The 27,125-nt window shown below is 46.1% G+C and overlaps 1 protein-coding gene across 2 annotated transcripts in view; it reads left to right on the top strand.

The window, feature by feature from the left end:
• The window catches only part of LOC146870322 (flotillin-1-like), a 259,354-nt gene that overhangs the window by 141,224 nt on the left and 91,005 nt on the right, over window positions 1-27,125 (top strand). For both annotated transcript variants that reach the window (XM_085640181.1, XM_085640178.1), the window contains exon 9: window positions 3,477-3,658. In XM_085640181.1, the coding sequence (XP_085496307.1) occupies window positions 3,477-3,658 (182 nt within the window). The remainder of the gene's footprint in view (window positions 1-3,476; window positions 3,659-27,125) is intronic.

Raw genomic sequence — 27,125 nt, 5'->3', positions numbered from 1 at the left:
TCAGCTAGCAGTCTTCTTCAAAGACCCGCAAACACTACTAGAAAGAAGCCTTCATACCTTGGACCCAAGAAGGGCTTTACTATACTATCTACAGGAGACAAAACAATTCCGTAAAGGCAAACAATTGTTCGTTTCTCGCTCAAGGTCCAACAAGGGAGCACCAGTGACAAAGGGGAGAATTGCACGTTGCATTGTAGAGGCAATTCAAGTATGCTATGCCTCAGCAGGAACACACCCAAAAGCACACGCAACAAGGATAAAAGGGGCAACCCTGGCCTTCACGACCAATAGACACTATGTGCTGCGGCAACATGGGCATACCCACACACATTACCAAACATTACAGCGTGGATATACAGATGACTAAAGAAGCTCAAGTGGGACAAATGGTACTTCAACACTTGTTCGCATGGTCTTTCTCATCTTACCACAACCACCCCCAAGGAGGGGGAAACCACTACATATTCTGATGCACAGGATGTGAATCCAGAAAAGGATTCATGCTGCAAAACTAAACGGTTACTTACCAGTAGGAGTAGGTTTGCAGTTTGAGTTTTCTGGATTCACATGCGACCCACCCACCTCCCCTCAGAAGAGGAATGCTAACAGGTGGGTCAAACGATCATGTAAACCAAAGATCAAACATCTAAAGACAACAGGATTTAAGACATAGCCTAGAGAAAAAATGTGAAAAAAGAATCTGAAGATGGCTACTACGCACAGGAAGTTCTGGGGCGCAGTCGGACGTCACACCAGTGATGGACCTAGCACCAAATGGTGGTAAACGATGCCCCAAGCAATAAAAAACAAACAAAAAAAGACTATTCCAGACCCAACCACTAGATGGTGGACTAATGCACAGCATGTTTATCCAGAAAACTCTTCAAGCTGCAAAACTTCTCCTACTGGTGCGTAGCCATTTTGTTTTTCTTCAAATAAGTCTTCAGAGTCACGAGACAAAGTGACTCTTCCTCTTGGTGATAATGTGCATGGGCATCGACTTCATTGTTAGATTGTTTTCTTTCCACCGTCTGCTTTGGAGATCAGCACAAGTTAATGGGACAATTGGTATCCAAAAGGAAAGAAAGGATTTTCATCACGTGTATTTTGATCTATACAATCTGTTTTGTTGCTTCTTCGGGGCTAAGAAGATATATACTTGAATAATTCAATGTGACAGGTCAAAGTTCATGGTTCAAATTAAATATTCATCAAGCGTTTCTGAGATCTGTGAGCTGGATAGAATATTTTAAAAGAAGATGGTGTCTAGACTAAGTGTTTCTACAACCTAAGGGGAGGGACGAGAGCGTGATTACGGTGTTCCACTCGGTGTGTCCATTTGAGTGAAACGTGAGTTGGCATTTACAATTCTTCCCTTTAGTGTATCACATGTCCCATGACCTTCAATTCTTGTCCAATAAACCCATGCAAAGAGACAGCTTTATGAAATAATTTTAAGTCTGGTATTAAATTGTGGACCTCACAATTGTCAGATATATATTATCACGTCTGCGCTGGTCAGTGAATGACAAGTTGTGATTCACTTTGCACTTAGTGACATTCCAACTTTCATCAAGTTCTGTGTATTGTTCGGTGCATGAGAAAGTGCAGGTGACTCCCTAAGTGCTGCTCTATGAATCTATAATCAAGGAGAATGGATCACTTGTACCTGTTACCAGGGTTGATGTGGTTCTTTCTGTCATTCGGTAAAAAAACCCTCATTCACGTAAGGTAGGTCAAAGGGCGGTATATCTTGGTTCTCCGCCTTTTATTTAAATACGTGACAGCATCATCATGGGGTTTCTTTCATGCTTCCTCCACCCAGATGGAACCACTGGATATTAAAGTAGTGATCAGAAATGAGAATAAAAATGTGAATGGTGCTCGTGTAGAGTGAAAAATTGTTAAACAAGAGGGTTCCTCGTGTTGCCTAGACCCTATTGTATTTAGTCTGGAGCATGGGAAGAGAATAAAAACGATGGTGTGCAAAGTTGGGCATATAATGAGTCCACTGCACTGTTAGTCCAAGTGATCGGTCGACATGTTTCAACCCCTAAGATGCCCCGAAGGGTCAGGGGGCTTTCGTCAGGACCTAGAATAGAGTGTTATGTGGGATGGAGATGGAAATTGTCCAAGACCAAAATTGGAGTTCAAGTTAAGTTTTGCTGAACTTCAGGTAAGGTAGTACCTTCAAAATCCTTAATTCAAGGCTTCGGCAGGGGACGGAGGTGTGAGGTTACTGCGGGTTAGGCAGTTTACATAACTTGTGCTGGCGCTGCCTTCCTGTTCACTCGGGAACTTAACTTGAACTCCAATTTTGGTTTTGGACACTCTCCATTTCCATCCCACATAACACTCTATTCTAGGTCCTGACGAAAGCCCTCCGACCCTTCGGGGCATCTGAGGGGCTGAAACATGTCGACCGATCACTTGGACTAACAGTGCAGTGGACTCATTATATGCCCAACTTTGCACACCATCGTTTTTATTCTCTTCCCATGCTCCAGACTAAATAAAATAGGGTCTAGGCAACATGAGGAACGCACTTTTTTAACAATTTTTCACTCTACACGAGCACCATTCACATTTTTATTCTCATTTCTGATCACTACTGTAATATCCAGTGGTTCCCTCCGGGTGGAGGAAGCATGAAAGAAACCCCATGATGATGCTGTCACGTATTTAAATAAAAGGCGGAGAACCAAGATATACCGCCCTTTGACCTGCCTTACGTGAATGAGGGTTTTTTTACCGAATGACGGAAAGAACCACATGAACCCTGGTAACCGGTACAAGTGATCCATTCTCCTTGATTATAGATAACCAGTTGGAAGCCGAATGGATCGTCGCTTCTTCTACCTCGCTCCACATTGATTTGAATACTGCTCTATGAATCTCCATGCTCTAATATTTACTACAACATTGTTATATCACTGTGTGAAACTAGTCCCTAAGAGAGCTGCTTTTTGAGTCGCGTCTGTGTTACAGTCCAAGGACCTGCTTTAGATCTTGGCGAACGGGTTACTCCATGTGAACGGTGACGGATATCCCGTCCGCTGAAATATAAATGCCATAGGATATAATGGGATTTATATTTCAGCGGACGGGATATCCATCACCGTTGTGACAGAGTAACCCGTCCGCTGATATCTAAATCAGGCACCAAGTGTTTTAAATGTGGATGCTGCGTGCAGGAGGTGGATGCTGCGTGCAGGAGGTGGATGCTGCGTGCAGGAGGTGGATGCTGCGTGCAGGAGGTGGATGCTGCGTGCAGGAGGTGGATGCTGCATGAAGGAGGGGGATGCTGATGCGCAGACTGCATTCCTGGGTTCTCCTTGTCATGTGTGTGATTGGTGGTGTTGTGTGGTTCCTATCCCGCTTCTCCCTGCTTTGAGAGGAGAGCATCATGAGTGGGTATAGTGAGGCTGAAGGTGATCTTCGACCCCACCTGACTCCTCCTGTCAATGCACCCGCAGGTGGCGAAGACGAAGCAGAAGATCGAGGAGCAGAAGATGCAGGTCCAGGTAGTGGAGCGCACGCAGCAGATCCAGCTGCAGGAGCAGGAGATCACCCGCAAGGAGAAGGAGCTGGAGGCGCGCATCATGAAGCCGGCTGAGGCCGAACGCTTTCGGCTGGAGAAGCTGGCTGAAGCTGAGAGGTAGAGACGGGAGGAGAGGTGGGTGAGGGGAGGCATGGCCTCAGAACAGAAGATGGGCCAGGAGGTACATCATGTTTGAATCAGAGGTAGGTCTTTGGGGCAGTAGTTTCCAACAAACCAAACTCGACTATGACAAATGTTTCAACAACTTTCTGCTGCATCCCCCACCCTTCCTTCAGAGCACAAATTCTTGAGCGGGCAGCCAACAACCTGCTCCTTGCGCATCTTGACCATGCAGGCACCCCCAGTCTATGATGTGCCTACTTCCCAGCACTGGCTTTGACCTGTCAGTTGCCTTTGACACCATTGGCAAATTAGTTCCACTAGAAACTCTCTTGTCCCGTATGGGCCACTGCCATTACTACTCAATACCCTTCATAGTGTGCTCAACCAGGTAGCGCAATCGACGTTAGTTCTGCCAGGGCACCAGTTCAACCTAGGCATCTTCCTTTAAACTCAGCCTCAACCAAGAAAGTGTCTTCATTAATGGTGGCTATGTTCTGGCTTAGAACCAGGCTTGGCTCAACAGCGTGAGCCCGCTTACCTCCTCATAGACACAAATAGCCTTTCACAAAGCCTGTCCATCAAACATCAAGTGAAGAGGAGCTCAGACAGATGATTTCAGTTTGGACTACTGTGCAACACCAAGCCTTTCATCACCACTCCAAAGCAACTTACGGCCCATGACCATGGCTGTCCTTTTCGCACACTGACATGACCAATGCACTTCCAGCTAGCATTTCAGGAGTGTTCTTAGCATAAGGCGCCACCCACTACAATTGCACCATACTACAGGCAAAATCAATATTTCTAGATGCAGCTGCACCACCCACTGCACCTTCCTTACAAGAATAAAAATCATAGGGAAGCATGCAAAAGTAGGCCTTCTTATCTTCTACTCGGAACATTGAACCCTGGGCAGAGGTCGGGCAGACAAGATGGCCCCCATAATAGCAATAAAAGTAACACTGCTTTAAGAGAACCATGGGCAGTTTATTTGCACACATACACTATTACTCTCTCCCTTTTTTCTCTCCACCTTTCTCTTAGTCTCTCAGTATTGTATACGACACACTTGCATACTCTGGTAACTGGAAGAGAGAGGGCATTCTCGGAATGTAATCAATAATCATCCTCTACAGGCTGTTCTATAATCAGGAGATCAAGGAAATGTATACTGCACACAAATAGCGAGGCCGTCCCAAGGACACTCATAGAAGGTGTGTGGTGATGTGACTCAAACACTGTCAACATTCTGTGATGTCATATGGAATACTAAGTCAGGTTCTGTAGTAGGGGATCTCTGTGTATAGTCATAATCTATGAATAATCCCCGCCCATGTGCGGGGACCCCGGAGCAATCAAAAATATCTCTTAAGCTGTCCCGCATTTGCAAACCTGCAAAGACACTTAAGAGACAGACAAAATAATACAGCCTAATCACAACAAGGCTGCACTGGCCAGCACTTCCTCTGAAGTGAACACAAAAGCCAAAATAAAGTTGAAATGTCATTTTTATTCACATTTGACATGTTCCTTTATTATCACACACTCCCTTCACCAAAATCCCTTTAAACAATAGAGAGGAAGGGGTGGACAGACAAGCCCTATAGGCTGTCATTATGTGTCTGCTAAAGGGATACCGTGCCTTTAAGAAACTCTCCAGAGACCCCCGGTATCCCAGGATGCACAGCCAACACAAGTTACTTTCAGTTCTTTTTTCCGGCTCCTGCTAGCAGGACCCTGGAGCTTGAGCTCTACCCTTTTGGGTGGTTTAATTGATTAAAATCGTTTTTTTGGGATTAATAGTGGTTTCATTCGACGTCAAAAGCCTTTGTCCACTACTGCCTGCAATCTGGAGCAGTTTTGGCCCACTCTCAGCATGGCTTTATTCGATAAATGCCCTGAGTGTGGGAGGAAGAAGGCTAAGACGGACCCACATGATGTGTGTATCCTCTGCTTGTTGCCCTCACACGTCCCGGCTGCCTGTGACATCTGCAGCACCTTTTCGAAGAGGACCCTGAGGGACAGGGAGAAGACTCGCCTTCAGGGACAGGAGTTGCAGAGGACCGGTGGGACTTCAGGGCATGGAGGGTCCTATTCCCCCTCCTCCGCCCATGCTTCAGCCCCTGGAGGGACCTCTGGGCAGAGCAAGGAGCAGAGACGGCACCTACCGGCTGGTAGGTCGCGTTCGACGTCGAAGGCGACGACGTCGACGGCGAGAGAGAAGGCACCGGTATGTTCGCCGTCGATCCAGGGCTCTGGATCGCGGCAGCCTCCTACCCGCGTCTCTCCAGTGGATGACATTGCCACGTTCCAGGAGGTGTTGCTGAGAGTGGCTGCGAAGTTGGGGATATCAGTGACTACCCCTATTCCCACTACTTCTGTGATTTTTGAGACTTTGCATAAGGTACATCTGTCGCGCCCCCTCCTCCCGCTGGTCCCAGGGTTGGAGGAACCTGCTATGGAGGTGTTCTTAACGCCGGCCGTGGTGAAGCCGGCGCCCTCGAGACTGTTGAAAAAGTACAGGGCTCCTGACTCGGATCCGGCGTTCCTCAGAGTGGATCCCCCACCGGATTCTGTTATCGTGGCGGCGGCTCGTAAGCAACACTCTACGACGCCTTCATCCACGGCTCCCCCGGATAAGGAGAGTCGCAAAATGGACTCCTTGGGGAGGAGGATGTGCTCCACGTCGGCCACTACGATGAAGGCCGCTAGCGCCTCCGCTCTGTTGGGGCGCTATGACAGGTCTCTTTGGGACTCCCTGCAACAGTTCGCGGCCTCCCTGCCCAGAGACAAGAGGGAGGATTTTCAAGAGGTGCTGAACGAGGGCATGATGGTCTCTAATCAGATCATCAGTGCGGCGGGGGACGTGTCGCTGCTGGCGGCCCATGGGTACTGCCATGGCATACACATGAGGAGGCATTCCTGGCTGCGGCTGACTCCGCTCAAGCCGGAAGCGCAGCAGAAGATCGCCAATCTACCATTCTCTGGCACGACGCTATTCGGGTCACATGCGGATGACGAGATGGCCCGCATGAAGGCTGAAGCGGAAACTCTGAAGGCGGTGGGACTGGAGAGGCCCAAGGAGCAGAGGAGGTCCTTCCGATCCTCGGGCAGGCGCTACGCCAAGCAGAGGGGCCAAGGGCGTCAGTCGGGCCCCCAGCAACAGCCCCAGCAACAGCAGCAGTACCAGAGGCAGCCCTTTCAGAAGCGCCAGAGGGGCAGAGGTCAGCATCAGTCCTCGGCGGGGAATAAAGGCCCGGCCGGGTCGAAGCCCTGAAAAGTTACTTCCCCCTCATCCGTTACCCGCTCCGGTGGGGGGAAGTATTCAACACTACCTGGCAGAGTGGAGGACAATAACGCAGGACAAGTGGGTGCTGAATATTGTTTGCAATGGCTACTGTCTTCGTTTCACCAGTTCGCCTCCACAGATTCCACCAGTGCGCTCCTCCAACATGGTGCGGGAGCTCCAGCGGGAGGCGGACGTTCTGTTAAAAAAGAAGGCGATAGAAGCTGTTCCTTTGAAGCAAAAAGGAAAAGGTCTCTACTCACGGTTCTTTCTCGTAAGAAAAAAAGACAAGAATGAGTTCGGGCCTATTCTGGATCTGCGTCAAGCAAACAGGTGGATCCGCCGAGAAAAGTTCCGTATGTTGTCCCTGCATCAGATTTACCCTCAGTTGCATCGAGGAGACTGGCTGTGCGCCATAGATCTGCAGGACGCTTACTTTCATGTGCCGATCGCACCAAAGCATCGCAAGTTCCTGAGGTTTCTGGTAGGCAACAACCATTACCAGTATTCAGTACTCCCGTTTGGCCTGAAGTCTGCACCGCGGACGTTCTCCAAGTGCATGGCAGTGGTCGCGGCACACCTGCGGAAGACCAAGGTGTTTGTGTACCCATACCTGGATGACTGGTTGATCAAAGCGTCCACTTATCAGGAAGCCCAGTGCCATTTCAACAGGACGGCGGCTTTGCTTCACCGTCTGGGGCTGCACATCAACATGACGAAGTCAGTGCCGATCCCTGTGCAGTGTCTCCAGTACTTGGGGGCTTCAGTCAATACCTTGACCGCAAGCGTGTGTCCTTCGGAGGAGAGACGCTTATCAATCAGTGGGAAGGCTCTGCATCTCATCTCAGCCCGCTCTCCTACGGTGAGGACGGTGTCTTCCTTACTGGGGTCGATGGCTTCTTGCATCTTCCTCACCCCCAATGCACGTCTGCATATGAGGCCCCTGCAGGAATGTCTGGAGGATCAATGGGACCAGAGGCGGGGGCGTTGGGAGGACATTATCCAGTTGTCTCAGCACGCTCGGCAGTCTCTGAAGTGGTGGTGTTCCCCAGAGAATGTCTGCAAGGGGACTCCTTTTCACAAGGACATTCCGGTCCAAACCATAGTGACCGATGCGTCTCTCCAGGGCTGGGGAGCGCATTCGGGCCCTCTTCAGATTCAGGGGATATGGTCGCAGATGGAGACGACTTACCATATCAACTTTTTGGAACTCAGAGCAGTACACTTGGCCTTGAAGGCGTTCCATCCCTCCTTCAGGACGTTCTCCCTGCTGGTTCAGACGGACAATACTACGACCATGTATTACCTCAACAAGCAGGGGGCCTCCCGTTCACGCACCCTGTCTCGGGAGGCACAGGCGATCTGGAACTGGCTGGTGGCCAGGAATCTGACGATCACGGCGACCCACCTGCCGGGCGTGCAGAATGCCCAAGCAGACGCGCTCAGCAGGCTCGTTCAAGAGAACCACGAGTGGGTGCTAAACGACGACGTGCTAAGAGACGTCTTCGCAGAATGGGGCACTCCGGATATAGATCTGTTCGCTACGGCAGAAAACAGCAAATGCCGCGACTTCGCGTCCAGGTACTACCAACCAGGGACGCTGGGGAATGCCCTATGGATCAGCTGGTCCAACAGCATTCTCTACGCCTTTCCACCCATTCCCCTGATTCCGGCGGTGCTGATCAAGCTGTCGCAATCCAGAGCCAGAATGATCCTGATTGCTCCGGAGTGGCCGAGGCAATGGTGGTTCACCGACCTTCTTCACCGGTCTGTTCTGCCACACCGACGCCTGCCGTGCCGGCCGGACCTTCTCACGAAGTTCGGAGGGCAGATGGTTCACCCCAATCTCTCGTCCTTGAGTTTGGCAGCATGGCTCCTGAGCTAGTGCAGTATGGACACTTGAACCTGCCTCAGGACTGTATGGAGATCTTGAAAGAGGCTAAGAGACCGTCTACGGGGACTTCCTACGCCTATAAGTGGAAGAGATTCTGCTTATGGTGCAAGGCGAAGGACTTTGACCCTACAGCCTGTAAAGAAGACGTTATTTTGCCTTATCTGCTGCAGTTAGCTCAGTCTGGGCTTAATTTTCAATCTATTAAGGTTCATCTCGCAGCTCTGACTGCGTATAGGAAGGGCCCTTCTCAAACCTCATTTTTTCAAATCCCTGTGATTAAGGATTTTTTGGAGGGTTTGCGTAAGGTGTTTCCCCCTGTTAGAAGACCTTCTCCACCTTGGGAATTGAATGTGGTGTTATCTAGATTGATGAGGGAGCCTTTTGAACCTATCCATAAGGCTTCGTTGCAGCATTTGTCTTGGAAGGCTGCCTTCCTTGTGGCCATTACATCGGCCAGGAGGGTGAGTGAGATTCAGGCTCTGTGTTGCCAAGAGCCGTATACTGTTTTCCATGCTTCTAAAGTAGTGATGCGTACCCATCCTAAATTTTTGCCTAAGGTAATATCAGATTTCCATGTGAATCAGATGATAACTTTGCCTACGTTTTTTCAGCATCCTTCCTCTCCGGCGGAGAGGTCTCTGCATTCACTTGATGTGCGTAGGGTGTTGAAATTCTACCTAGATAAGACAAAAGATATCCGCAGGTCGGATCAACTGTTTGTTAATTATGGTTCGGTGAGAACTGGTTTAGCTACCTCAAAGCAGTCCATTTCCAGATGGATTGTTTCCTGTATTCAGCTTTGTTACCAAAAAGCTAATAAAACATTAGGGGGTAAGCCTACGGCACATTCGACTAGAGGCAAGGCGGCTACTACCGCTTTGCTTAGGAATGTTCCCATTGCTGACATTTGTAAGGCTGCCACCTGGAAGTCAGTCCATACGTTTACAAAGCATTACTGCCTGGATTCTGATGCTAGGGCAGATGCGCAGGTTGGACAGGCTTCGCTGAGGAATTTGTTTGCACAGTGATTTGTTGGTGGTTGGTCTTACTCCACCGCTTCTTGTTGGTTGGGATGGGCTTGCCATTCTATTCATAGATTATGACTATACACAGAGATCCCCTACTACAGAAGGAGTAGTTTCTTACCTGTAACTCCAGTTCTGTAGTAGGGGTATCTCTGTTATAGTCATAAGCGACCCTCCCTCCTCCCCGGTGGAGTAACCTGACGGTATCAGGCCTGTTGTTATACACCTTCAAAAAGAACTGAAAGTAACTTGTGTTGGCTGTGCATCCTGGGATACCGGGGGTCTCTGGACAGTTTCTTAAAGGCACGGTATCCCTTTAGCAGACACATAATGACAGCCTATAGGGCTTGTCTGTCCACCCCTTCCTCTCTATTGTTTAAAGGGATTTTGGTGAAGGGAGTGTGTGATAATAAAGGAACATGTCAAATGTGAATAAAAATGACATTTCAACTTTATTTTGGCTTTTGTGTTCACTTCAGAGGAAGTGCTGGCCAGTGCAGCCTTGTTGTGATTAGGCTGTATTATTTTGTCTGTCTCTTAAGTGTCTTTGCAGGTTTGCAAATGCGGGACAGCTTAAGAGATATTTTTGATTGCTCCGGGGTCCCCGCACATGGGCGGGGATTATTCATAGATTATGACTATAACAGAGATACCCCTACTACAGAACTGGAGTTACAGGTAAGAAACTACTCCATTCTGTGAATGTGTAAAGTAGCGGTTATGGGCTGTGTGCTGGAGGCGGTTAGCACGGCTCCCTTCTTCTCCCAATAAATCCTCCTGCTCATCTACTCTACAATCTAGTGTACGCCTCGTTACTTCACTGGCGACAGAGACGCGATGCGAATCTACACGGAGATTACTGCAAAGCTTCACGACATGAAAATGAACCTTTCATGAAGCGAGATCTTTTCAGCTTCATGGGTCTTCCCTTGCCTCTCACTGTGTGATTCTGAGCAGAGATCTCACCGAGACTGTGTGCTTTGGACTGTACGTGAGTGGCCTTTGCGCTTTTCTCTTACCTCGAGGCACGTCTTTATATTTTGGGCTAATCAAGGGATCCGTGCCTGCATCCATATTTTTCAGGGAGACACTTTAAACATTTTTTTTTACCGTCGGAACAGTTTCGCGCTACATGGCGATGGACTTTAAGGCCAAACAAATGAGTATCATTTGAAATTAAGCAACGCGCGAGATTTATTTGAATCTAAACAGCGCGCGCGCGCGCTCTCTCCCAGACTCAATACAAGAGAGTTTCCTACCTCGGGATGTGAGATTCCATTCCTCTCGAGTCCGCTGCGAGCGAACACTTCACATGCTCTGCGTACAGGTGTCTTACAAGCAACAGTACTCTTTATTCAAAGATTCATTTGGAGAATTCTGTTCTGGAACCAAACATTTAAGTGTACAACTTCATGCTACACTGCCAATTTGTGGATAATTCATTTTTTTTATCATCTATCGTCAAGTATCCACAGTTTATCAATTTCTTTTTGTTATCATTTCTTCAGTTTTGATCACTCATATTTTCAAAAATGCGTGTCACACCACCAGCACCTTTTCTACAAGAACCTGGGGAGCCACAACTTGAATGTAAGTTATGGATCAGGTCGTTCAAGGCATATTTAGGTGCAATTGATGGTCAAAGATATAGACCAGAAAGGAAGAGAAATCTGATGTATTATCATCTGGGTGTCGAAGGACAAAATGTTTTTGACCATCTTCCTCCTTTTAAGCCACCCGATGGTCAAGATCCAGATGAATTTGAAACCACTGTTTTGCATTTAGATAAATACTTTACTAAAACTAAAAACATTGTTGTACATAGGTACAATTTTTTCACTAGGACACAAAAACCAAATGAAAGTATATACACGTTTATCACTGCGCTAAAAGTCCTAGCTGCTAAATGCGAATTTGAGAATTTTACATCACAACTTGTTAGGGATCAACTTGTTGCACGATGTTATTGTAAAAAAAGTACAACAAAGATTGCTTACCTGTAAGGATCCAACCTTAGATGAAGCTGTTGATATTGCAAAAAGTATCGAAGGTTCAATGGATGGTGCTAAAAAACTTGAATCTGCTCTATCTAAATACTACAATTTCTGGTGCTATTTCTACTAAACCTTTTCTCTCTTCTTCCCCTTTTTCTAACTTTTCTAGAGGGTTTGCTACTGCTCATAGGGGGGGGAGAAATTACAGGACATACAGAGGTGGAAAAACTTTCACACCTAACAGACAGTACAACCACAAAGTAAATTGTTACAGATGTGGATCTAACATGCATGTATCCTCCTTTAAAAACTGCCCAGCTTTGAGTCAACAATGTGGTCACTGTGGCAAAATAGGCCACTTTGCGAAAGTATGCATGAGTGGAAACAGAAAGAATGTGAGTTGTGTACTCGATGATTCTGGTGATCAATCTGTAGAGCGAGATGCTAACGATGTCACCAACCAGGAATATGTGGTTGTGGTTAGAAGTTGTTTAGAGAAAAGCACAATACAACATATTTCTGATCCCGAAGTTGATGTGACAATCGATAACAACCATATCCAACTTCTTGTCGACACTGGAGCACGTAACACTATTGTCTCTCACGATAGGTACATGAAATTTAGATCTACCAAAAATGTACTTCCACCCGACATACTCACTGTAGCTTTTGAGGGAAGTAAGATAGATTTACTTGGATATTTCTGGGCCAATATAAGTGTATTTGGAAAGACATTAATGGAAAAGTATATGTTGCCAGACGTGGGATCAATGTTCTTGGTCTTGTACACCAAGCTGAGTTTGGACTCACTATAAACCTGGTTTGTCCAACCCAGTTTTTATTGATCACCAACTCAATGTCATTCATTCTAATTCTAACAATAGTATTAATTCTCTATCAGATTCACAACATATTTCTCACTGGGAGCATAAATACAGTAAAGTTTTTGAGGATCGTCTTGGGAAAATTACGAACTTTCAACATTTTATTAAAACAAAGGAAAATGTTACTCTCATTAAACATAAGCTAAGGAATGTTCCCTTGTCCATTAGAGGTGATCTCTCCAAACATCTTGAATCATAATGTAACCAAGGCATAATTGAGAAAGTCGAGTCCACTCTTTGGCTTTCTCCCATTGTTTTAGCCAAGAAGAGGTCCGGGGACTTGAGGATGTGTGTGGACTTGAGGAGTCTTAATGAAGCTATATGGGTTGATGGGTTTCCCCTACCACGCATTGAAGCTCTTATTGTCAAAGTGGGTTCCTCTTCATGCTACACCAAACTTGATCTTAAAGCAGCCTATCACCAAGTCGAACTACATCCTCAGTCCCGACACCTCACAGCCTTTGTCACTCCTGAGGGAGTATTTCAATTTTGTCGTCTTCCTTTTGGTCTTGCCTCCGCTGCCGCCATATTCCAGAGGTTAATGACTGAAATGTTCCATCACAATCAAAATGTTGTTGTTTTTCAGGATGATATTTTAATATTTACCCCTAGTGAAACTGAGCATGATCTTGTTCTTGATCAAGTATTCAATATTCTAGCAAATAGAGGAGTCGCCCTGCAAAAAAACAAATGTACTTTAAAGTCAAAGAAATTGAGTATCTTGGTCACGTTATCTCTGAAAATGGTATCAGACCCAGACCAGGGCTTATAAAGAGCATAATTGATGCTCCTCCTCCTCTAAACAAAGAGCAACTGATGTCCTTTCTCGGGCTATGCGAATTTTATTCAAAATTTATGAAGGATTTCACCAAGACAACAGAGTGTTTCAGGGAATTTTTAAAGAAGGGATCAATCTTTGTTTGGTCTGAGGAATGCCAAAAAGGATTCCAATCGATCAAGGACCATATAGTTCAAGCCCCTGCATTACAAGCTTTTGTTGAAGGAAAGCAAACTATTGTCACCGTAGACGCTTCAGAGTATGGCGTGGGCGCTGTTCTTTCACAATGCTCAAATGGAAAAGAAAATACTGTTGGGTTTGCATCCAGGACGCTGCATCCTGTCGATAGAAAATACTCTGTAATCGAAAAAGAACTCCTAGCTTGTGTTTGGAGCATCGAAAAATTCAAGCAATATGTCTGGGGCAGATCTTTCATCCTCAAAACGGATCATCGTCCCCTAGTGGACCTTCTTTCAGGAAAGAAAGTCAAGCGCACTACGGCCCGCATAGCTCGCTTATCCACAAAGTTATTGGAATATAGTTTCACCGTAGAATATATTCCTGGTGGAAAGAACTGCAGAGCAGATTGCTTATCCAGACTTCCCATTCCGGACACAGACTAGCAAGATTGGGAAAGTGAAGTAGAGGAATGTTTTATCGCTGTCATCAATCAAGACAACTTATCGTTTGCAGAACATGACTGGATTACAAAAAACAACAAAGAAAAAACAACAAAGATCCTATTCTCAAAGAGGTATTCTTTGATTGAGAAAGGTTGGCCAAAGGAGAAATGTCTTTCACATGATCTTCAGATGTACTGGAAAGTTAATGATGAGCTTTCTGTAGAAAATGGAAAAGTTGTCAGAGGTGAAAAACGTATTCCTCCCTCTTGCTATCGTGAGAAGATCATTCTAGCCGCGCATTCAGGTCATCTTGGTGCAACCATTACAAAGAGGAAAGTCAAAAATGATTTTTGGTGGCCCAGAATGGACACACAAGTCGATGAGTTAGTTAAGCAATGCTCACGCTGTAATGCCAGCGACAAAGTACTTGTACTTGAAGGTACAGTTGATTCTCCTGTACCATCTCCTAACAGAGCGTGGCAAAAACTTGGCATGGATTTTCCTGGACCTTTTCATGTTCTTCCTTCTAATTCTAAGTATTTCTTGGTTCTCATTGACCATTTATCCAGGTGGGTAGAGGTTGAACCCATTTCTATACCTGATTCAAGAAGTGTCATTAATTGTTTAGATACTATTTTTCGTAGAGAAGGGTATCCAGAGGAAATCCTCACCGACAATGGAGTTCAATTTGTTTCTCATGAAATGACCTCATTTTTTCATTCTTGCAATATCAAACATACAAGGACTCCGCTCTACCACCCACAAAGTAATGGGAAAACTGAAAGATTCAACAGGGTAGTTGTAGAATGTGTGCAAGCAGCCTTTAGATCTAGGTCTTGTGTTTTTCAGGCTGTAAAAGACCTTGTGTGGTCATACCGCACTTCACCTCATGTGGCTACTAAATTTTCACCTTTTGAAATCATGAGAGGTAGAAAAGCTCCCTCCCAAGTCTATCCTTTTTGGATGGTCAAATCATTTCATCTTGGTTGTGACATGAGATGTATGTGGGAATCTGCTAGGAAGACCTCAAATGAAGTTTCCTTGAAATCTCATAAATTCACTACGAAAAGCACACATAAACTCTGTATAGGAGACTGGGTCAGAATCAGAAATCCAGTCTCAGTTAAAAAAGGTTGTTCAAAGTTTCTCGACCCACAACAGATTATTGACATGCGTAAAAACGCTGTTAAATTGTCTAATGGGAATTGGTGGAGCACTTCTCGTTTTGCAAAAGATCCCTCTCCTCCTTCTATTCCGCTTGAGGCTATCAAAATCAATCCAAAGACTTCAAGGGAGGATGGTGTTATGAAAAGCACTAGAACTTGTGTTAGACCACAAAGATTGCAAGATTATATCTGAGTTTATTGTACTTATGTTTGAATTTATTCTTTCTACGCTCTTACTAAATTCTTCCACCTTTTCTCTACTTACTCTCTTTTCTCTCTTTACTACCTTATCTTCTTCTTGTTTTGACTTTATCTTATTGTCACGGTCCCCTTGATTCCTCTCCTCAGGATGACGCCGATGCTATGTGTGGGTCCCCCACCCATCCGTCCCCTGTCCGGTGTACGTGTGATACCCTCGGACGAGAAGATAGGTGGGTGAGGGAGGGAAGGAAGGGTAGGAACAGCGGGGAGAGAGACCTGTAAGAAACAAGAAGACGGATTAGCCACAGGCTCTCCTCTATTCCCAAGACACCACCCTAGACTTGTCGTTCCCCCTACCTGGTACTCCTTCCTTCCTATAACTGGGGATCGGCTAGGGTCCACTCTGAGACGCTGGGGGGGTCTCTGGTGCTGGTGAGTACAGTTAGGGCGCTCTCCGCTAGTCCCTGTCCCGTTAACTCACGGGGAGACGAAGAGGGAGACGGCCCTACACCCCCAGAGAAGCCAGCTCGGAATGTTGCTGTTGCTGTTGGTTTCAGGGCGCCCTCCTCAACCACCTTCCTCGTTACTTCACGGGGAGGCGAAGGGAAAGAGCCTAGAGCTGCCGGAGGTGTTGGATGAATCAGGCGCTGCCACTCAACGCCGGGAAATCCAGGGGCGGAGGAGCGCCGGTGCAGCTGTAGGTGTGGTAGGCGCTGCCACTCAACGCCGGGAAATCCTAGGGCGGAGGAGCGCTTGAAGAATCGGCACTGTAGCTGATCCGGGCCGAAGGTTCTGTGCGGGCCAAGGAGAGCACACACCCGCAAGTTCCGCGGGCGATGCGAAGCGTGGTTGCTGAGGCGCGCTTACCTCCTTGGGGTAGTCTTGTGACCTGCTTCGGGAATATCCTCGCCGAGTCTCAGCAAGACCGTCGTGTCTGGAGCGAGGACGTTGCGAGGGTACGAGGGTCTGCTCGTCGGAGCCGTTGATCTTAGCAAGTTTGACGGGAATCATTGGCCCCGCCTTCCTGGTTGACACGCCTTTTATCTGCGTCCGTGGTTACGTGATGTCTTCTTCCGGCGGGTAACGGCGGGGGCTTCTGGGACTTGGAGTCCTCTGCTCGCGGAGTCGCGTCGTCGGACCCCGGATCATGACACTTATTTTATCAAAAGGGGGAGGTGTGGTGATGTGACTTAAACACTGTCAACATTCTGTGATGTCATATGGAATACTAAGTCAGGATTCTGTGAATGTGTAAAGTAGCGGTTATGGGCTGTGTGCTGGAGGCTCCCTTCTCCCAATAAATCCTCCTGCTCATCTACTCTACAATCTAGTCTACGCCTCGTTACTTCAAGGTGTTTTGAACCCAGCGTGTCAGGAGTGAAGCCCAGTCTAGGTAACACCTTATTTCATGTAACTAAACAATTATTTGCAGCCAGTCAATTTGCAGGGGGCACAACCGGGTCCCGGATATATTTGCAGTGGCAAGAATATTGAGAGACCGGTTCCGTTACAGCACTGAAAGGGAGAAGTGAAGGGAAGAGGGGCGCTGTGATGATAGAGCACATGCTTTTTTGGAGACCTCAGTCGTTGACAGCTCCTCTGACAAAGAGAGTTCAGAAGAATCTCAGTTCAGCATGTGGATATACGGAGTTAAGGGAGACCATGTGTCCATGTCTCCAGGCTGTAAGTATGTTAACAGAGAAGGTTGAGGGTCAAAGGCGGGGTCATCTTTGCAGGTACACTTTGATTGGGCTATCACTTAGTGTCCTTGACAGTCTGTCGAACATTTTACAGGTTGTCCATTGTTATTAACTTATAATGCACTGGAATCTCCCCGGAAGGCTTATCTCGGCGCAACAACGTTATAAGCAAAGTACAGACTGATCAAGCCTGAAATAACAATGATGTTTTTAGAAGTTCCCTAAAGTTAAAGTAAACTTCACATTGGAGTATGTGACGTGTTTGTTTGTTCCCCAGAAATGGAGCCAAGTAAGAAAAAGATCTGCCCCCAGAATGAGATTTGGAGATACATGGAACTGAAAGCAAGGCTTTGTCACTGGATCTCAAAGCTCTGCAAGGACAATAGTAGGTGAGCGTAGCTGAAAGATAGCTCGGGCCTTGCAAGGACTTGTAACTCAGGCTGCAGTCCTTCAAGACGATTCTTTTGCGTATCGGTAACCAGTGAAGCAAGCACAGCAGAGGGGCAGAGGCCTTCCTAGCTGGAAGATTATAAATGAGACGCACTGCAAGGCTTTGTCACTGGATCTCAAAGCTCTGCAAGGACAATAGTAGGTGAGCGTAGCTGAAAGATAGCTCGGGCCTTGCAAGGACTTGTAACTCAGGCTGCAGTCCTTCAAGACGATTCTTTTGCGAATCGGTAACCAGTGAAGCAAGCACAGCAGAGGGGCAGAGGCCTTCCTAGCTGGAAGATTATAAATGAGACGCACTGCCGTATTTTGAACTACTTGGAATTTGCTTAATCAATCATCATCATCTTGTGATGAACATGATGCCGTACTTAATCCAGGTGTGGACTTGGCTAGGTTATGGTGAGCAGAAGGCCGTTCCACCAGATGCCATGATGCAAACCATTTCAAGTCCTTGCTGTTGAAGGGTGGTCTGTAATCAAACCTGATTGTTGAAGGAATGTCAGAAGTTGAGAATATATTCTTTATAGACAGAAGCACCATGCTAGGAACAGCCATGACTTAAGGGAAACTGGAGAATTAATCTGTCACGACAAGAAGATCTTTACCCAAGCTGACTCGGCTAAAGATTGCCCGCAGCAGCTGCGACATTGACTCAAGGTCAACTAGGCAATGCACAGCTCTAGAAAACATGAAGGGTACTAAGCTCCTTCTCCAACAGGTTATCTAGAAACAGAAGTCTTGTCTTCTGTCTGAAGAGTGTCTTGTTAGCTGCCATGTTTTGATAACCTTCTTCATTTGTGAACTCCACAACTCGTTTACTCAAGTGTTTGGAAATATCAAGGCTTTCCTGTGAGAGGCAAGTAGTTGGTGGAAACTACAGTATTGAGTCATTTTATTCCTTCTAGATATACTACCACTGGGTGCTAATCAGCTCGTCCTTTGCTCAAATTGTAGGATCCTCGAGAGGTATCAATGAACTCCACTTTGCTCAGGGCCAGAGGGCGAGCATGCCGTTTCTGAAGTATTGTTGCGCAACTGCAAGTTTCATTTTACCTTATGCAGTAACTGGCCATGCCCAGAGTATCCCCAAAGCATTGTCCGGATTAGGCACCGAGGTGAGAGCTTCAACCTTGTCATGGTCGGATGCTTGTGGAGAACAATTGTGCATAAAACTTGAGCATAAGTTTGCCAATGTCCCTTTCATCCTTGTGCATCATAAGGGTGCTGAATACAGCTTACCAGCGTGCTATCATGATCTTCAATGCTTATTTCATCATGATAGTTCAGGCAGCGTGGAACGCCTCTGATGATTCGCTTGATCACTTCTTGGAAAACCTCTGCTGCGGAGGGCACCCCAAAGCAGAGTCATCTGTATGTAAAGGGCCCATGTGTGTGGCAGCAGAGGGAATCTTCCAGCTAATCGCAGACTTTGTCAACTCATGAATCCTGTCCTCCTTGTGGGGAGAGAGATGCCTCTCGCTGTATGGCCTGATTTGTGTGGGTCTCCTCCACACATGTGCAGATCTGTGCTTGTGTTTGGGTTGTTTTGGCACTGGAACGATGTGCGAAACCGAACATTTAGGCGCAAAATGTCTCCATCGCCCGTGTAGATCACCTGGGTCTACCATTCAAACCACCACTTCTGTGGTCTGCAGTTCTTGTCTTGAAATGTGGCCACCTTAATAGAAATTACCTCCCTCAGAAGCATCGTTGTTACAGGCTTTAACCATAGAGGAACCTTTTATTCAGGTCCGAAGGGACAGGGTGGCCCATAAAACCAATCCCAGATTTTTACCAAAAGTCGTCTCACCATTTTATATTATTCTAACCATTGAGATGCCAATCGTCTTCCTTCACCCAGACTCGGGGGCTGGACCGGCTCTACACACATTAGGTATTAAAAGAGTGTTGCTGTGTTCCTGTATTACTGCAAAAGGACTAAGTTATTTCATAAGACAAACAACGCTTTATGGCTTTAATTTAAACCTCACATGGGACATCCCATCTGCAAGTCCAGTATTGTGAGATGAATTGTTAAATTAACACAATCCTGTTATGCTGAAGCCAAGCACACACTGTCTGTGCTTCGTAGAGCACATTCCGCACTCAAGAAGGGTAACATCCCTTTAGCAGACACCTGTAAAGCTTCTACCTAGTTAACATCACATACCAAACACTACTGTATGGACATTGAAGCTCATCAAAAGGTTTTAGTTGTACAGACTGTGTTAGAAACTTTGTTCTAAACATCTGCATCATCTGCTCTGTACCCAACGGTTTGGGGAGAATCTGCTTTACCATCTATGCAGAGCATGTGCATCTACAGCGACTCGTGCTACAAATGGAAAATGTTGAAACCAGCATGTTCGAGGCATATGAGCTGCAGATCACACACTGTGCATAGATCGCCATCTGGTGTTGGGTCCGGATGTTTGCACTTTGTTGTTGTATTGGAATAATTATTTGGAAGTCACAAGATAGGTGACTCCTCCTTTGGACAATAGTGCGCATGGGCATCGAATCCATCTTCAGATTGTTTATTTCCGCCATCAGGCTCGGATGTGTTCGTCGCGCCCCATTCGGTGTCGTTACCTTTCTTTCGACGCGCTATCCTTCACCCTTTCTTTGGTATTGTTTCGATCGCGTTTCCCATTCGACGTGCGTCTCTCCAAACTTGAATTCTTAGATTCCGGTCGTCGACGCAGGCCTTCGGGCCTAGCTGCGCCATTAGGCCTTTGGCTCATGGAAAGAACTCCTTTCAAAAAGTGTTCCCAATGTGGATCCAAGTTTCCACTCACTGATCTTCACAAGGTGTGTAACCTCTGCCTTTTGCCCGAGCACGAGGCCAAAGACTGTTCAGCTTGTGCCTCTTTCCGCTCCAAGAAAACAATTCGGGATCGTCGAGCTCGAAGAAGCATGGCTCGATCTTTAACATCGATACCGGACGATATCTTCCAAGAAGGCATCAATGTACCGGAGCAGTAGCAGATTGAAAAGGGCAACATTAGCGCCTCCGACGTCGAAGACATGAATTCATAGCAGCGGGTCGTAAGTACTGACATCGACCCCTCCCCCGCACCCATTCACAAGAAGGCTTCGGTCACACCTTCACCTTCGGGCCTAGGTGCACACCGGGACAAAACTTCCCACGCCCCGCCTTTGTGCTCTGCAAAGAAGTCGATACATAAGCCTTCAGGCCACTCGGGATAGAGTCAGCCTACCGTCTGTACCGAAAACTCATCCCCGGCACCAAAGAAGAGACCACTGTCTTCATCCGCACCGACACTTGGTTCCACATAGGCGCCTTCGGCACCGAAATCCGATGGTACGGACTTCTCGGCTCCGAAAAAATCATAGATACCAGCCAAACAACCAGTTCCAAAGACTGACACTCAATCTTTCAAAAAACACATCAGAACCAAACAAGCAACCGGCTCCGAAGACCACTGGCGCCCAACCTTCGGATCCGAAAAAATCAACGGAACCAAAGAAACAGTCGGTTCCCAAGAACCCAACAGAACCCAGGAAAACTCCTGATTCCAAGTCTAAGGAGCAGAAAACCACTCCAAAACGTGTGCCACACAAAGAATCCGACCTTAAAAAATCAGCACCGAAACAACACACTCCTTGGACAAACCTGTACCAGCTCCACGCCCAAAGAATAGACATTGCCGCTTCTCCTTTGAGAATTACTTCTCCACCTCCTCCTCCACACCACATCTCTCCTATCCCATCTCCAGTACCCTCACAATCTCCTCTACCACAGGATGATGAGGAAATCTCCGGGGAGGAAGGGGATAATGACCCTTTAGGGGATCCTAGTCACCCTAACACCCCAGAGGACCCATGGGAAGATTATGGCACACCCGATGTCCCTAATGCACCACAAGATGATATCTACCCATCTAGACCATCCCCTCCAGAGGACACCATAGGGTTCACTCAGCTCATACACAGAGCTGCAGAATACCACGGTGTGAATTTGCACACAGACCCTGTAGAAGAGGATTTCCTCATAGACACTTTTGCACCATCTCAAAGGTCAACTTCCATTCTCCCAATGCCAAAAGGGGTAATCAAACACGCTCCTGAAGTGTTTAAAGATTGTGTAAGGGCCAGAGCCATTAACCCAGGGTAGAAAAGAAGTACAAGTCTGCCCCAGCTGACCCTGTTTACACTAAAGAGCAACTACCCTTGGATTCCTTAGTAGTCTCCAACACCAGGAAAAGGGCTAACTCCCAAACCAGAGGCGATGCTCCACGTCCTGATAAGGAGTCAAAATTGTTGGACGCATCTGTTAAAAAGAACAGCGTCCCAAGCAGCCAACATAAGGAGAATTGCCAACACACAGGCTTTGCTGGCTTGGTATGATAGGGCACACTATGACGAGCTAGAGACCCTACTACAACACCTTCCAGATCAATATTAAACAAGAGCCAATAATCTCATCCAGGAAGGCAAACTCATAACTAATACCTCCATTTGTTGCGCTCTGGATGCTGCAGACACAGCATCACGAGCTATTAATGCCAGTGTCCTTTTACGCAGACATGTGTGGCTACGCATTTCTGGCTTCAAACCAGAGGTTCAAACTACCATATTAAACCAACCGTTTGACCAGGAACACTTGTTTGAGCCTAGTGTAGATTCATCTTTGGAGAAGGTTAAAAAAAGATACAGACCCTGCCAAATCAATGGGCGCTTTGCAATCGCAAGCTCCCAAAAGTTCCTTTTGTCGCTCCTCTTATAGGGACGCCTCTAGAGGATTTAACACCGACAACTCCTCCACATCCTACCAGAGTCCCACCCAGTCCTCCTCTATCAGAGGCTATTACAGAGGAGGCTGCAGGGGCAAAAATAACAAGGGTAGAGGCAAAACTACCAATACTCTCACTGCATCCACGCCCAAACAATGACTTCCCTCCACTCCCCCGGACCACTGTACTCCGGTCTGGGGAAGATTGCTACAGTTCCTACCTGTCTGGAACACCATTACAAAAGACAGGTGGGTGAGACAAATCATCCATCCGGTTATTTCCTAGAACTCACTTCAACTCCCCCAAACATACCACCCAGACAGCACCCAATGTCAACAGAGCACTTAATGCTCCTAAAACAGGAGGTGCTTTCCCTCCTACAAAAACATGCAATAGAACCAGTTCCCCTGCATCACCAAAACATAGGGGTTTACTCCATGTACTTTCTCATTCCAAAGAAGGACGGAACGCTGAGACCCATCTTGGACCTCAGACCATTAAACCTCTACATACAATCAGACCATTTTTATATGATTACTCTTCAACAGGTCCTTCCTCTACTCAAACAAGGTGACTACCTTGCCACCTTAGATCTCAAGGACGCCTACTTCCACATTCCCATTCACCCTGCTCACAGGAAATATCTCCGGTTTGTAGTAGACGGTCAGCATTACCAGTTCAAGGTTCTCCCATTCGGAGTCACCACAGCACCCAGTCTTCACAAAATGTCTGGCAGTGGTAGCAGCCCACTTAAGAAGACAACAAATTCATGTCTTCCCATATTTGGACGACTGGCTTATAAAAGTCAAGTCGCATACCCAGTGTGTAAATCGCACACACACCGCAATCCAACTACTTCACGACTTGGGATTTACCATAAGCCTCACAAAGTCTCACCTCCAACCGTCCCACATCCAACAATATCTAGGTGCCACAATAGACACCTCAAAAGGCCTTGGATATCCCAGTCCAGCCAGGATAGCAAGCATGCAAACCCTTATAACAAAATTCCAGCCACAACACTCACTTCCAGCTCGAGTGTTCATGCAACTAATAGGGATGATGGCCTCTTGTATTTTCATAGTACCTCATGCAAGACTCCAGATGCGCCCCTTACAGGAATGCTTGGCACGTCAGTGGAAACAAGCTCAAGGTCAGCTAACAGATCTAGTGTTGGTGGACGGCCGCACACATCGCTCTCTGCAGTGGTGGAACACCCAAAACCTTTCCAAAGGGCGTCCGTTCCTAGAGCCGGTTCCACAGACTGTGCTAACAGCAGACGCATCGCTCACCGGCTGGGGAGCTCATCTACTTCATCACACCATACAGGGCACATGGACACCTCAGCAAAAGCTACTCCACATCAATCATTTAGAGTTACTAGCAATCTTTCTGGCATTAAAATCATTCCAGAAACAGATATGAGGCAAAGCTGTCTTGGTCCGCACGACAATGACAGCAATGTACTATTTGCAAAAACGGGGGGGACGCACTCTCTGCAGCTCTCTCAACTAGCACAGAGCATATGGAGGTGGGCTATTCCTCAAAACATATTCCTTTTAGCCCAACATCTTCCAGGAATTCAAAATCACATGGCAGATCTGTTAAGTCGTCAGACACAACAGATTAACGAGTGGGAACTTCATCCACAAGTTCTTCCACCGTTTTTCCAAATGTGGGGGCAGCCAGAGATAGATCTCTTTGCCACACATTACAACACAAAATGCCCAAGCTTCTCCACCAGATATCCACACCCATTGTCCAAAGGCAATGCGATATGGATGAATTGGTCAGGCAGATTTGCGTACGCTTTTCTGCCTCTCCCACTCATTCCAGTAGTGGTGCGCAAGCTGCAACAGTCACTTAAACTGATCCTAGTTGCTCCAACATGGTCCAGACAACCATGGGAAACTCCAATTGGACTGTGGATCCTCGCACTCCTTGTGGTTAACGTAATTAAAGTTGAGTTTATTTAGGGTGCCTGGTAAGTAACTCCCTCCTGAGCTGGGGGGTGGAAAATATGAAGAAAATGAAGGCGTTGTCTCCCGTAGGAGTAACGTCCCTTACTCAGCACTCCTGTGTTGGCGATTTCAAATAATGGTGCTCCAAAATGTGTTTTTCAGTACTTTCTTTAATTCAAATTTTTTTCAAATTTTTTGATAAGTTCATATTAAATTCAGACTATTTCTCGCATAATATTTTACAAGTTCTTTTCAACAATCCTTATCTATTCTCTGTATTTCAGCCCTATGCATTTCGGGCGAACCCTTCGTCAGGGGACTTGCATTCTGAAAGCATAAAACATTTATTCAAATCATGATGTACAACACGAATATCATACAATATTCTGCAGATTTCATGCTAGCACCGGAAAGTTTTTTGTGAATATCAAAAAAGGCTGTGAGCGGAAGGAGTGCCGGACAACTGGGGTATTTGAATCGTGGACTGGGTTGTTGCAAACATGCTCAATCGGTGCATCGGTTACGTGTGTGTTAACAAATTTGAACCGTTACAGTGGTCTTTAAAGAAAAGACGGATAGTTTAACCGTAAAATCGAAAGAAGCTGTAAGAAGTGGAAAAGTGAATTCATGCGAGATTTTCATAAAGGAGCAAATACCCCAGTGCTGTGAAATGAAACGGTGTTGAGAAATGAACAGTAACGAAAGATTTCTGACCTTTCTAAGTGGTTGCTTCAAATCCTAACTGCGTGTCATAACGTTCCACGACATAATAAGAGGTCAACGATACTTTCTGAAAATAGAAGTAATTTCATATACGGTTTAACAAGCGAAAAATTCAAACGCTATTGTTAGTGCTGTACTGACCGTGAAAAACGGCAGTCGTATATTAAGTCTTACCACGACGTGAGTTCAGTCGAGTCTCTCATTCGATTTCATAAACTGGTTACTTCCTGGTGTTAAAAGTACGAATGCGAGTGAATCACGCGGTGATGAAATGTGAAGACAGACTGCATCCTCGTGAATGCGGTAATGCGTACCAGAGTAATGCTACGCGTACATGGTCAGAAACATTTATAACAATAACAATTTGTAATAACAATAGCGTTTGAATTTTTCGCTTGTTAAACCGTATATGAAATTACTTCTATTTTCAGAAAGTATCGTTGACCTCTTATTATGTCGTGGAACGTTATGACACGCAGTTAGGATTTGAAGCAACCACTTAGAAAGGTCAGAAATCTTTCGTTACTGTTCATTTCTCAACACAGTTTCATTTCACAGCACTGGGGTATTTGCTCCTTTATGAAAATCTCGCATGAATTCACTTTTCCACTTCTTACAGCTTCTTTCGATTTCACGGTTAAACTATCCGTCTTTTCTTTAAAGACCACTGTAACGGTTCAAATTTGTTAACACACACGTAACCGATGCACCGATTGAGCATGTTTGCAACAACCCAGTCCACGATTCAAATACCCCAGTTGTCCGGCACTCCTTTCGCTCACAGCCTTTTTTGATATTCACAAAAAACTTTCAGGTGCTAGCATGAAATCTGCAGAATATTGTACGATATTCGTGTTGTACATCATGATTTGAATAAATGTTTTATACTTTCAGAATGCAAGTTCCCTGACGAAGGGTTCGCCCGAAATGCATAGGGCTGAAATACAGAGAATAGATAAGGATTGTTGAAAAGAACTTGTAAAATACTATGCGAGAAATAGTATGAATTTAATATGAACTTATCAAAAAATTTGAATTAAAGAAAGTACTGAAACACATTTTGGAGCACCATTATTTGAAATCGCCAACGCAGGAGTGCTGAGTAAGGGACGTTACTCCTACGGGAGACAACGCCTTCATTTTCTCCAGACAACCATGGTACACAACATTGCTGGAACTATCAGTAGTCCCGCACCAAGAACTACACCTCTCCCCACAGTTCTTAACACAGAACCATGGAGAGATCAGATACCCAGATCCAGCACAGCTCAACCTAGCGATCGGGCTCCTGAAGTCCTAGAATTTGGTTACCTCAATCCTCCACCTCCAAAGAGGCTAGGCACCCCAACATTAGAGCCTGCTATGCAGCCAAGTGGAAAAGATTTGTTATATACTGTAACAACACCACCATTAATCCTTTAGATGCCTCCACTCAACACATCATATGTTACCTGCTGCATCTTCAAATATGTAATCTAGCATACACATCGATTAGATTACATCTTGCTGCCATAGCAGCTTACCTACAAAACAGACAACATCTGTCATTGTTCAGGGTACCTGCCATTAAACCATTTATGGAAGGCCTCAAACGAATAATTCCTCCCAGGGTACCACCCTCGCCAGTGTGGCATCTAAACATCGTCCTTACAAGACTAGTGGGTCCTCCATTCGAACCTCTGCATAAATGCAAGCTACAATTTCTTACATGGAAAGTCGCTTTCCTTGTGGCCATTACATCTCTCAGAAGAGTCAGTGAGCTACAGGCACTAACTATTCAAGAACCATTTTTACAACTCCATCATAACAAAGTGATTCTCAGGACAAATCCCAATATCCTTATTGACGTTATTTCTCCCTTCCATCTCAACCAATCTGTTGAGTTGCCAGTGTTCTTCTCGCAACCACAAACAGAAGCAGAAAGAGCTCTTCATGCACTAGACGTAAAAAGAGCACTCCTTTACTATATTGACAGAACAAAACCCTATTGCAAAACAAAACAACTTTTTGTATCCTTCT

The sequence above is a fragment of the Triturus cristatus genome, chromosome 1_1 (assembly GCF_964204655.1).
Source record: "Triturus cristatus chromosome 1_1, aTriCri1.1, whole genome shotgun sequence".
In the NCBI taxonomy this organism is placed as follows: domain Eukaryota; kingdom Metazoa; phylum Chordata; class Amphibia; order Caudata; family Salamandridae; genus Triturus; species Triturus cristatus.
Note: the sequence above shows the minus strand (reverse complement) of the source record. Positions and strands in the feature narration are given on the sequence as shown.